General features: G+C 34.0%; 1 protein-coding gene and 2 pseudogenes across 3 annotated transcripts in view; 2 read left to right on the top strand and 1 right to left on the bottom strand.

Annotated features, from left to right (window-relative positions):
• The window catches only part of RBL1 (RB transcriptional corepressor like 1), a 50,932-nt gene that overhangs the window by 13,769 nt on the left and 23,850 nt on the right, over positions 1-13,313 (bottom strand). For all 3 annotated transcript variants that reach the window (XM_036229432.1, XM_036229433.1, XM_036229434.1), the window contains exons 15-18: positions 9,573-9,839; positions 8,227-8,438; positions 2,919-3,095; positions 1,407-1,478 (exon numbers count right to left, since the gene is read on the bottom strand). In XM_036229432.1, the coding sequence (XP_036085325.1) occupies positions 1,407-1,478; positions 2,919-3,095; positions 8,227-8,438; positions 9,573-9,839 (728 nt within the window). The remainder of the gene's footprint in view (positions 1-1,406; positions 1,479-2,918; positions 3,096-8,226; positions 8,439-9,572; positions 9,840-13,313) is intronic.
• Positions 3,860-3,975, top strand: LOC118610088 (annotated as a pseudogene).
• On the top strand, positions 8,841-8,960 carry LOC118610091 (annotated as a pseudogene).

Genomic DNA, 13,313 nt, shown 5'->3' with positions numbered 1-13,313 from the left:
AATATAAAGCCAATTAAAAAGTACTTGTCTGTAAGGGTGATAATCAAAGGCAAGATGTTATTAGCTTGGTAAATATCTAAGAAGAGGAAATACTGACATAGAGCCTACACCTAAAATATGCCATCATAGTAGTTTACAAAATAGAAGAATTGAGTAAGTAGCAACTAAACACTGATGAGCAGCTTTTGCCAAATAAAAGTAACTTCGAAGATCTGACCTTGTTCCTTCTTTAAAGTCCTTACCAGAGAATCATTTGGTTTCACTAGGGCTTGTTTTCCTGCTCCCATCCCATTCCCATCTGCTTTTGGATGGCCACATGAAAATCTGTCCTCTCTCTGCCCCTAAACTCTTTCCTACCCCCAAGAGGGCTGATAGGCATGATCCATTTCCCCTCTTCCTATGGGTATTAGTAATGAGAAGATATTTAGGAAACACTTGCTTGGCCCATTTTTTTCACACACTAGCTTTACCTTAATGACCTTTAGGGACAATCTGGACCTCTCTAGGTTCTGTTCCTGAGGGATTTTTCTGAAGAGTATCAGAAATTCCAAGCCTGTCACAGGATATAACAAATACTTGTACTTGGCTCTTCTAATATCTCTGTATCACTCACAATGTATTTGGGAGCTTAAGTAAAGAAGTGAAACTATTTGTGGGGCTCTCTTAGAAGGTAGTGTCACTACCAGTACTCTAGCCTGGGAGATCTGAGCCACTATACCTCTCTCCCTGTCTAAGACGGGCAGATCACTGGGGCCAGAGAAGGGGCCATTATGCTCCCTTAGGGCAGAGCAACCAAGCTCTTGAATGGCCAAAGTCTTAAGGTAACCTAACTCTGTGTTCTTCAGCTACAATAATAATATGGAACTGACAGTCATTAATGTTTACTATAATGCCAGGCCACTACATGAATACTTTATATTTCCTTGACTGAAAAGTTGTACAGGATTCTTAATGACTATGGTAACTTAATCAGAAATGCTTGACATCTATTCAGATACAAACACTAAGATCCTTAGCAGATGGCAAAAGAAACTGATTTAAGTTAATAAGTCCTCAAATTTCACTGGATTTCAATATCCTCAGAGAATCAAATCTCATATACAATTTAAAAAATATTATTATTACATATATTTTTCATTAAATTTTCTAGTGAAAAATGATCTCACTCCACAAATGAACAAACGAACTAGGAGAAATGTAAGAAGTATATGCAGATATACAGATAAGTCAGAACAACCAATTTCCTGGCTTCTACTAAAATTGTCTCTTAAATTTAATGATATCCGTTAAACTAAAATATCTAAAATATAGTAAAACTATAAAAAAAGTTTACCTTTTATATGACTTGTTATTAGAGAAATAGTACAAATCTATTTTTGGACAAGAAGAAATATAATGTAACTCACATGACTATTAGCTTGGGGTTGATTCCTGTAACTTTTCATTATTTCTTGAAAAGTTCTTTCTTCTTTTGTTACCTAACGAAAAGAAAACTGCATTTATCAATTGCTCCTAAAAGAAAAATGGCTCTGGACAAAAACTTCAATTATAGGCTGGCACTGAGAGCGGTCCTGCAGAAAGCCATTGACCCCAGGCCAGCCTGTGACTAAAAACCATTACTATTTATGATTTTTACTACCTTTAAAGTTCAGGCTTTGTGGCCTGTGGGGACTCAGCAGTTTCATTAATCAAAAGCACTGAGATTGCTATGGTATAACTCTGTTGAAAATTCATTTCTTTATAAAGAGAATTATATAAGAAAACTCAGATCTGCTGAATCTCCTAGAGTGAATAGTTTTATTAGTTTTTAAGCACTTATTTGAAAGTAAATTAGCCATGTCCTAAAAGATAGAAAATGTGATTCACAATTAAAATGAGCAGTTATTATAGAATTAGACTTTTAACATTTCAGGACAGACTGTATGGTTTCTAATGTTTAAATAGAAAAGTCACAGTGATGGCCAAAGGAAGAAAATGGATTAGCGGTCCATAAGGAATGCCTTCTGGCCTATCTGTTATAAAATTCACTTAAATTACTCCTTTCCTTTGCTTCACTGTCCATTAGCACTAAACCTGTTTCCTATAACGCTGAGCTAGAAATGGCAAAGTCTGAACTCTGATAGTCCTCTGGAAAGCACAAATGATTAGTTAATAACATTTATTAACACCTATTTTGCACAGAGATTTTAGATTTTGTGAGAGGGGTGTCACAAAAGAATGTGAAAATGTCCTCTGTCTCAAAAATCTTAATTCAGTTTTAACTATGTACATCTTCTAAGACTGCCAGTTTGGCCAACATGGTCAAGACCAAGGTTACAGATGATTATTTCAGGTATATCAGGATTTCAAAAACAAGTAAGTAAGATATGTTATTTTATGACTTAAAACATTGTAGCAACTAGAAAGTAAAATGCTCTTCTGAAGTGGCAATAAATCGCTGGAAAGCAATATGTTACAGAAACTATTTTACACCAGATTATGATTCAGGAAGTTCTAGGTTGCCACTTATTGTGTAACTCTGGCCAAGTTATTTTCAGTTCTGGGCCTCCTTACTCACCTACAATGCTACAACGTAATGATCGTGTTATTTTAAAGTGATACCAGAATAGAGGTATCACAGAGGTGGGGGTGGAAATAGTGTCACATTAATAGTGTGGAGAGCTACTTACTACGAATAGTCTCTAAGACCTATCCCAACTTCTGTAAGACCAATGTGTTCTTACGAAGTGAGAAAGCTGATTATTATAAAATTAAATGGAGAATCCAAAGAATAGATGTGGTAGCTGGAATTTACTAATGGTGTGTACTGTTAGCTTATAACACTTAAGGCAAACTGAAGATTAAGTGCAACATATTTTCACTTGATGCTTTAAATATAGGCAACTAGGGGTAAAGAGCTACCCCAATTTATATATTACCTTTGCCATGATGTAAAAAGCACAAAGGAGGAGCTGATCCAAATGTCTGTCTTTCATTAGATCAGGGCAGTGAACTAAAGTGAATTCAAAACACGTCCATATCTTCCTTCGTAACTCATTTGAAACATCCAGCTTTAAACATAAATCACGTAAGCGTACACTTGCCAAATGATACACCTAAGATGGAAGATAACACATTGATGCAAAAAAGCAAGTAAAAATCATTTCTCAAATTTATGTTTTATGATGAACATTAATAGACTTTGAGGCCAAGATTAACAAAATTTCTATTCTATATAGTACTAGTTCACCGCTATGGCAGAAGAATGTAGGTTAAAGCAAAATTCTCTTTGGAAAACTACCTTAAAATGTTTTTGAAAAGATGTCATCTGTTACTCTATGCTGCCATCTTTGTAAAGTAAGAAACAGTAAAATGCAGAATTCATCTGCATCCTGACCACTATGAATACATAATTTTTCAAGCGTTCAAGTCTTTACCTTTTTTTTGTTCATGTAAAATTGCTAGAAAATGTAAAATGTCAGAAAATAGAGAACTAAAATGTCTGACTCCAAAAATGAGTCAGAAAGCAAAAATCATCATCAAAAAAAAAATTCCCCGTATATCCTATATATTTATGAACACATGAAAGGAATGTTAAATGAGATACCAGGATTTTATTTTTGTTGTTTCGAAGTATGCTGGAATAAATTCAGTTCAATGTCCTGAACCTTTAAAATATATAGTCATTATATAAATTGATACCAATGTGAAGGACCCCAAAGGTCCCGCAAGATTCTAAAATAGTTTCTAACACCAGAAGCATTATGTTTTAGTTTTCAGAACTGGTAACCTGGACGTGGTTCCATAGTGTAGTGCTTAGCATGTCTGCTTTACACACAGAAGGTCCTGGGTTCATGCCCCAGTGGAGCCATGGTCTACGGCCTATGGCCATGCCACCCTGAACAAGCCTGATATCTGATCTCAAAAGCTAAGCAAGGTCGGGTCTGGTCAGTACTTGGATGGGAGACCACCTAGGAAGACCAGGCGCTGTAGGGATGAATAACTAAAAAAGAAAAAACAAAGAACTGGTATCCCTGCTGTAGTATTTCTAAACCAGACTATTCTGTTCAAACTGTCTTTAAATTTAAATGTTGAAGGAAAAAAAATGAAAAAGAGAAAGGAAAGCCATCCCTAACAAAAAAGTATCTCTGACAGAAAAAAAATCCATGAATTAGAGCTTAAAAACAAATATTAGTTATCCAATACACTAATCTGATAGAGAGACAAGTGGTTGCCTTCAAAGCCAACCATGACTCATTTTATAGTAAAATCATTTTCTGCATCCCGTTGTTTTGTTTCTGGTCCAGCTGGCCAAAAGATAAACAGGAACCACTGGGGTCAGAGCAGTGAGAAAGATGCTAGGACTTTTATGTTTGAGATGGGAGGTGATAACAGATATAGTACTAGCTAGAAGGAGTAAAAATAATATCTGATTAAGTAATACTTGTTAGGTGTCTTTCACAGAGCTGATCCACTGCCTTAAAGATGTACAAATTCTGGAATTCTAACAAAATTTCACAGTAAATTCTATTCACGCATAAAACAACAGCATCACACTGAGTTCAGAATGGGTAGTAGCTGCAATTAACTCAAGGAATGGTTATTCTGAATTCATTATAGATATAACATTTAAAATTTTTCTAGCTTATAATCTATACCAAGTAGGCTCTAATTAAATGAAAAGAAAGACTAGATTCTGAAATAAACTTTGAATTAAAAATTGAGAAATAAAGCCTTTCTTTTGCTCATTTTAAATTCATTGTCAAAGAGAGTAATTTGCCATTTTGAAAATTAAAAACAGAGAATGAATAAGGAAAATGCTGCATTTGAAACTGTTTTTGAAATGGGCCTTAGACAGGCACAAGAGGTGGGTAGGATTGGGTAGGGAGCAGAGTAGAGAATGCAGGAGGTGTAGAAAAGGGCAAGTTTCATGAGAGATATAAGAAAGTCTAGAGGAAATAAATTTAGATTTGCATTGAGATAATTTGGAAAAAAAATCATGAATTTCTTAAAAATTTTAAGTCTTAAACTCTAATCACCGTAGTGTGTGTGTGTGTATGTATAACCAGTGCCTTCTTTTTCCTTTACAATTTTTAAGGATGGGCTAGCTAGCCATCTAGTTGTGGGGCAGACTGGAGATTATCTTTCAGTTCTGGGATTTTTTAAAGAGTCATATTTGCTTACAAATATCTGATTAACAAGTCTATCTTATCAGAAGCTGATGATGCTTGTAAAAGATAGGTAGGACAAGTTAAAATTATTTCTATGTTAAATCTTTCAGCCCCTTTTCACTAATACTAAAATAATTTAGGCATTATAATGAAAACTATTCAAATTTTAATTTAAAAGGTAACACACTGGATTTATGATAAAACTATGCAGCCTCTCTACAGTATTCTGCCAATCTTTATAATGATTCTTCAGTGATTTAAGCTCATCCGTAAGATCTAGGATATACTTGTCCCACAATGAACTCCCATCTACAGCAACATAACACAATGGAGTTTCAGTAAATTCCAGAGGATGGTCAACTATTTAAAGTTACATAAGAACACAAGGAAATGGAGTCAAACCATAGCTCACCAAGATCATAATGTTCTCTTAAGAAGTCAAATATGTTTTTTAAAAAAGGCTAAAGGTACATTACCTGATATCAAAGTTAGACAATGATACTATTAAAAAAAAGAAAACTACAGACCCCTATTTTTTATGAAAAGTAATACGAAAATCCTTAACAAAATACTGGCAAACTGAATGCAACAGCATACACTAAAAGGATCTGACACTATGACCAAGCAAGATTTATTCCTGGAATGTAAGAATATATGAATGTAATAATATATGAAAAATTAGTATAATATACTACATTAATAGAATGAAGAAAAAATATAATCAGCTCAATTAAAGTAGAAAAAGAATTTAACAAAATTCGACACCCTTTTGTTATAGAAAATAGTCAACAAACTAGGAATAGAAGGATTCTACCTCAACATAATAAATGTCATATTTGAAAAATTCAAAGCTAACATCGTACGCAAAGTGGAACAACAAAAAGCTTTTCCTCTAAGGAACAAGACAAGGAGGCCCAATTTCAGCATTTATATTCAATGTAGTACCTGAAGTTCTAGCCAGAGCAATTAGGTAAGAAAAAGAAATAAAAGGCATCCAAATTGGAAAATAAGTAAAATTACCTCCATTTGCAGATTACATAATTTTATGTTTAGAAAACTAGAAAACCTTGAATCCATAAAAAAATGTTAGAACTAATAAACAAATCCAGCAAAGATGCAGGATACAAAATTAACACACATAAATCACTTTCATTCCTACAATACTAACAATGAACAACCCAAAAAAGTGATTCCAATTAAAATAGCATGAAAAGAATAAAATACCTAGGAGTAAACCTAACGAAGGAGGCAAAACTTATACACTGAAAACTGAAAAACATTGCTAAAAGAAATGAAAAAGTATACAAACAAACAAGAAAACATTCCATATTCATAGATAGAAGACTTTATATTGTTAAGATGTCAACACTACTCAAAGCAATCTACATATTCAATGTAATCCCTATCAAAACCCCAAGGATGTTTTCTGTAACAATGGAAAAATCCACCCTAAAATTTATATGAAATCTCAAGGGAATGAATAGCCAAATAATCTTGGAAAAGAAGAACAAAGTTGGAGGTCTCGCATTTCTTGATTTCAAAACTTATTACAGTTACAGTAATCAAACTGTAAGGTACTAGCGTATATAAGAAATAAAGAGGCCAATGAATAGACAGTCCCAAAATAAACCCTCATGTACATGGCTGAATGAGTATTGATAAGGCTGCCAAGACCATTCAGTAGGGGAAAGAACAGTCTTTTTAATAATGGTGTTGAGAAAACTGGATTTCCACTGTAAAAGAATGAAAATGGATCCCTACCTTATACCATATACGAATTAACTCTAAATGGATCAAATATCTAAATATAATTTTGAAACTATAAAACTGCTAGAAGAAAACACAGGGGAAAAGCTTCATGACTTTGAAATGGACAATGATTTCTTGGATATGACACCAAAAGATAAATCAGACTTCATCAAAATTAAAAACTGTTGTCATATTGGATATGACAACAAAAGATAAATCAGACTTCATCAAAATTAAAAACTATTGTGCGTCAAAATACTCTATCAACATAGGGAAAAGACAACCCATAGAATGAGAGAATGTATTTCCAAATCATATATCTGATGAGGGATTATTAATCAGAATATATAAAGAACTTCTACAACTCAATAACCACCAAAAACTCCAAAGAGAAATAGGCAAAGGACTTGAATAGACATTTTTCCAAAGATAAGCCCATGAAAAGAAGCTCAACACCAGTAATCACTAGGAAACCACAAATAAAAAACTACTGTGGTTCATACTAATTAGGGTGGCTATTATTAAAAACAAACAAACAAACAAACAAATAAAAAAACAGAAAATAAATGTTGACAAGGATAGGGAGAAACTGGAACCCTTGTGCATTGTGGCAGGAATATAAAATGGTGTAGTCACTGTAGAAAATAACATGGTAGTTTCTCAAAAAACCATATTTAGAATTACTATACTACTTCTGGGTATATACCCAAAAGAACTGAAAGCAGAGACTTGAATAGATATTTATATACCAATGTTCATAGCAGCATTATTCCTAATACCCCAAAAGTAGAAACAACCCAATGTCAATCAACATATTAAAGGATAAACAAAACATGATACACACACACACACACACACACACACACACACACACACGAATATATTCAGCCTTAAGGGAATTCTGACACAGGCTACGACATATATGAACTTTGAAAATATTATGTTAAATGAAATAAGCTTCTCACAAAAGGACAAATATTGAATGATTCTATTTATATGAGATATCTAGAGTAGTCAAATTCATAGAGAAATAGAATGTTTATTACCAGGGGCTGGGGGTGGGGGAGAGTAATAGGAATGGGGAATTACTGTTTTATGGGTACAGAATTTTACCTTAGGAAAGTAAAAATGTTCTGAAGACAGGTGGTAGTGAAAACTGCACAATGATGTGAATGTACTCTCAATGACACTTATTTGTAAACTTAAAAATGGTTGTTATGTGTGTTTTACCGCACACACTCAAGAAAGAAGGTTAAAGGTGCTCCGTTATTCAATCTTTCTCACACTGACTAAATGAAATCTTTTTAGGGGTTATAAAAACACGTACCTTTCTGTAAAAGAGTGCTAAGGATCCAGTTCTCTTCGGTCTGCTTATTCCAGTTGGATGTACCTCTTGTGCTTTAGTTGGATAGGTTTGTTTTGGAGAAGCACCAATTAATGACTGAGCAGTAAGTGATACAGGACTTTTGACTTTGGAGTCCTGATTTGTGTTCATGGAAATTGGTATCAGTGTGATCTCTCCCGCATCATTTGCAATACCTAAATGTAGAAGCAAGAGTTCTCAGTTTTAGCAAAAAGCTGCATATGTTCCAAAAAAGTTGTCAATTTATTTTCTTTCTCTTTTTTCTTTTCTTTCTTCCTTCTTTTCCTTTTTCTCTTTTTTATTCTTTCCTTTCCTTTCCCTTTCCCCCTTCCCCTTCCCTTTCCTTTCTTTTTCCTTCCTTCCTTCCTTCCTTCCTTCCTTCCTTCCTTCCTTCCTTCCTTCCTTCCTTCCTTCCTTCCTTCCTTCTTTCATATAGAAATATGTTAGAAAAGGAAAGGAAAGCTACAAAAATAGTAATTCTAGGTTATAACCTTCATATTTTCTATTTTTGCTCTGAAACAATATTCTGCTTTGTTTTGAGCTGTTGAGATGTTTTTAATTAAAAAAAAAAAATTCTTGTCTACGGCCATACCACCCTGAACAAGACTGATTCCATCTGATCTCAGAAACTAAGCAGGGTCGGGCCTGGTTAGTACTTGGATGGGAGACCATCTAGGAAGACCGGGGTGCTGTAGGTGTAAAAAATAATAAAAAAAGGGATTGTAAGCTGACAAGGTCCTTGCAATCAGTGAGGTCAACCAAGTGTTGCCTCGACTAAAAAAAAAAATTAAAAAAAATAATTCTTGCTCAATATATTCATTCGTAAAGCTCAGATAAGAAAATAAGTCCTAATAAAAAGAGTAGTAAATTATAAAATGCAAAAATTTTTTAAAAAACATATAGGGTTAAAAGAAAATGTGGGACACAGGACTTTTAGGGCAGTAAAACTATTCTGTATAATACTATAATGGTTGATATGTGTTATTAGCCATTTGTCAAAACCCAGAGAGTGTACAATATCTAGAGTGAACCCTAATATAAACTATGGATATGGGGTGATGATAATGTATCAACATCAGCTCATCAATTGTAACAAATGTACCATTCTGGTGCAGGAATGCTGATGATGAGGGAGGCTGTGTGTATATGAGGGGGAGAGGGTATATGGGAAATCTCTGTGTCTTCCACTCTAAAAAATTAAAATTAAAAAATTCTGGATTAGAAGGGCCACGTGATTTAATCCAGTAAGGCATTTCTTAGCTCTTTATCCACCTCAGAAAAAACATAAAATAAATGCATTAAAATGTTACCGTGCAATGGGATTGTAACTTTATGTCCTGTTGTCTCTGTTACTATGGTTGTGGCCATTGTTAGAAGACTTTGCCCAGGTGAAATTGATATGTTTTCAGTGGTAATGCTTAAAGAAGGGGCAATTTTCAATTTTGTTCCATCTGTTATGATCCTGTCCATAACCATTTCCTTTGGGGGGTCCTCCCCAAAAAGTCTTCTCTTAGCACTCCCTGCGGTAGGAGAACTGTAGCGTTCATGGACAGATATTGGAGACAACGGTTGCATATCTGATAAAGAGAAAAACAAATATAAAAGGTTGATATGTATTCCAAAATAATAAATCAGGTTCACTCATTCATTCGACAAACAGATATTGAGTTACTATGCTAGGTAGTAGGGATTTGGCAGTAAAAAACTTAGCCTCTATCCTCACATTGAGTCTAGTGGGAGAGAGAGGTTTGAAGTAAGTCATTACAATAAAATATGAAAATTATGATAGCTCATCTTTCTGGTTTCTTTAACCTCTACCTACATTAAAGGAGCGAAATGTTAAGGGTAAAGTAGAAGCTCAAAGGTAGGGTGAGGTAACCACTAAATTTAAGTAGTAGTCGAATTAGCATCTGTGTCTCAGTCTTGTCTAGTAAATGACATCTTAGAAGATGAAAAAAATCAGTTATTTGGTTCACAGTTTTGCCTTCTACTCAAATACTTTGAGAAGTTTAAGGCAGTGCTCTAGCTTTCTAATTTAGTAGACAGAGATCATCTTTTATAAGCCTACAAGAAGAGGAAGATGGGTAAAGGTGATAGGACTCTGCTTAACTTGCCTTAATCTGAGGGTTGGCAGTAGCATGTTGATTAAAAAGATAGTAAGGGTATGAATTACGTTTCTCTTCTTGTGCAATCCTATAGGAACTTCTCTCTTTTCTCTCTCCACTAGGTGCAAAGGTTTTCCTAGCCTCTTACAGCCCTATGTCTTTTTCCACAATTCTTCCCCACTTTCCCAAATCATTATTTTTTACAGGTATATAATATACTTTTAAAGTAAAAGCATTTCATTATTTATTTTTACATTCACTAGATAGGTAATTAGCCATATAGTCTGTCTTCAAAATATACTTAAAAGGTACAAAAATTACCTCTGGCAATGATATGACAGTTCTTTGTACTACTGAGGTGAGTGGTGAAACAGTCATAATTTAATAAGTATCTCTTCATAATTATGAAAGCAGTCTGACTTCTTATCCTCAGTAAACAAGTGGAAAGCTCTACTGTAGCTTCCACTGCCCTTAACAGGGCCTTACCTAGATATCTATCTAAGAAATCTAAGGCAGTCCTTGAATCTAACAAGGAATGTTCAAAGCTGACATTTCGAGGAAGGACTCACTTATAGTCATGAAGTTAGTTATAAATCCCTTGAAATATCTTTTTCTAGCACAATACTGGAAAAGCTACAGTGGACACTCAATAAAAATTTAATAATGTAAAAGTAATAAATTGTCTTTTTCTCCCCAGAGTTAAGGCTCAATATTATCGTTTTCTAAGGATTTTGTTATTTAATTTCCTTGTCTGAGTCCTTATAAGAAAATAACTTTTTCCTCTAATTATGAAAATAATATTTGCCCTGAATGTTCATTACAGGATTATTCATAACAGCCAACAAAAGAAAATAATCAAAATGTCCATAAACTAAAGATTAAACAAACAATATCCATACAATAAAATATTACTCAATCATAAAGATAAATGAAATGGTGGTACATGCTGCAACATCAATATATCTCAAAAACATGACAAATGAAAGAAGCCAACTATAAAGGCCTCATATTGCATGATTCTATTTATATGAAATGTCCAGAACAGGCAAATCCATAGAGACAAAAAGGAGATTAGCAGTGCAGGGGCTTGGGAGAGGAAGAACTGGAGAGTGATTCGCACTGGATATGGGGTTCTTTTGGGGGGCAATGAAGATGTTCTGGAATTAGATAATGGTGATAATTGTATAGTCTTGTGAATATTCTAAAAACTACTGAATTGTATGCTTTAAAGGGTTTAATTTTATGGTATGTGATTTATATCTCAATTAAAAAAAAAAACACTGAAAAAAATTCAAACAACACCAAAAACTAAAATGAAGAAAGTAACACTCACTCGAAATCCCACCACCTAGAGGAAATCACATTTTGGTGACCATTCTTCATGATCTTAGTTCTCAGATGTCTAGCTAGGCTAGAGAGAGAGATATATACCCTCTCTCAACAGTCTGTCTGTCTCTCTCTCTCTCTCTCACACACACACACACACACACACACACACACACACACACACACACAGAGTTCATGCTTTGTGCAGTTCCAATACGCAGAAATTTCCGCTACCACAGTTTAAATTAATAACAGCCCTACCAAAACAGTTCAAATTTCAAATTTCAGTTGCCATGGTATATTGCCTGAGTAAATGTATAAATTACAACCTTCAGTCCACAAATCATTATGTAAATAACAGATAGGCCTCATGTTCAGTGACCAATCATGTTACTTCTTTCAAAGTCTGTTGGTGACTGGTCAGGGAACATCTGTTATTCAACTTAGGCAGACAGAAAAGCACAGAGTTGTGTTGCTTCCCTGTCTCCCAGTGATAAGACCACCCGACATTTTACAAAATAGATAAGAGAGAAATAGTCAAAAAAAAAAAAAAAAAAAGAAAAGATGAAAGTACAAAATAGTGATAATGATGAAAGTGAAATTGAAACAGTGTCAATGAAATTATAGAAGAAAAGCTGACTCTGGCAATGTGACACTGCCACTGTTCTAGAGGTTACATATGCAGCCAGAAGCAGTGTGTGAGGATGAAGCTTACTGATATACAAGGAAAGCTGCAGGAATAAAAAAGAATAAAGATGTCCAACACGGAGCAATGATGGCAAATACTTAACATCAGAGGAACTAGGATATTTCACAGCGTTGAAAGCGCAAAGAATAAAATGTTGAAAGTTGATCCAAATTTACAAAGGAACATGCCAGTTCACCAATGAAAAAATGCTCACTCAGTATTACAAGTTATATGAGAAGGTGGCAAGCACTGTTTAAACTATTCTTTGTAAGTTTTTAAAATAACAAGTAAAACATTTGTACTCTCGATGTTTCCAGTGTTTTAAATTATACTGTACTAAGTAAATATTAACTATTTTCTCACTTCTCTAAACATAAACAACTGATAGAGAATTTTTAATTTTTAAAGTTTTGAAAAGATTTTTAAAGGTCATAAAATTAATTATTTCCATTGCTTATAAAGATTGTTTTACAAAACAGCTTACACATTTTTATATCTTACACTACATGTAAAGCAAAGCATGTGTAAACATGTGTGCACACACACACATATAGTTCACAAATGGATCTATAGCTGCTTTACTATGTAAGCTGAATACTTATTCATCTGAAGTTTGTTCAGGGATATTTTGAGGTCAAAAGATTCTGATTTAAAAAAAGTTCAAGACCCACGTAATATGACAAGAGAAAATACAGAAGAATGCACTAAAATCTTCCTATTAGGAAAGCTCAAATGAACTATTTTCAAGAGAATATGGCTAAGTCACTTATTAGAGTGACTTAGCATCCCAAAGAATTACATGCTCTGCTTTCAATATTTACCTTTCTATAGAGACATGGACAGAGAGAAAGAATATAACTTGTCACATTTGGAAAGTAGGTATTTAGCTTATTTAAATAGTTTTATATCAGTATTTAGGAAAGGTTGTTAGC

The sequence above is a fragment of the Rousettus aegyptiacus genome, unplaced genomic scaffold (genome assembly GCF_014176215.1).
Source record: "Rousettus aegyptiacus isolate mRouAeg1 unplaced genomic scaffold, mRouAeg1.p scaffold_m13_p_12, whole genome shotgun sequence".
Lineage (NCBI taxonomy): Eukaryota > Metazoa > Chordata > Mammalia > Chiroptera > Pteropodidae > Rousettus > Rousettus aegyptiacus.
This window is presented reverse-complemented; position numbering and strand designations above follow the sequence as displayed.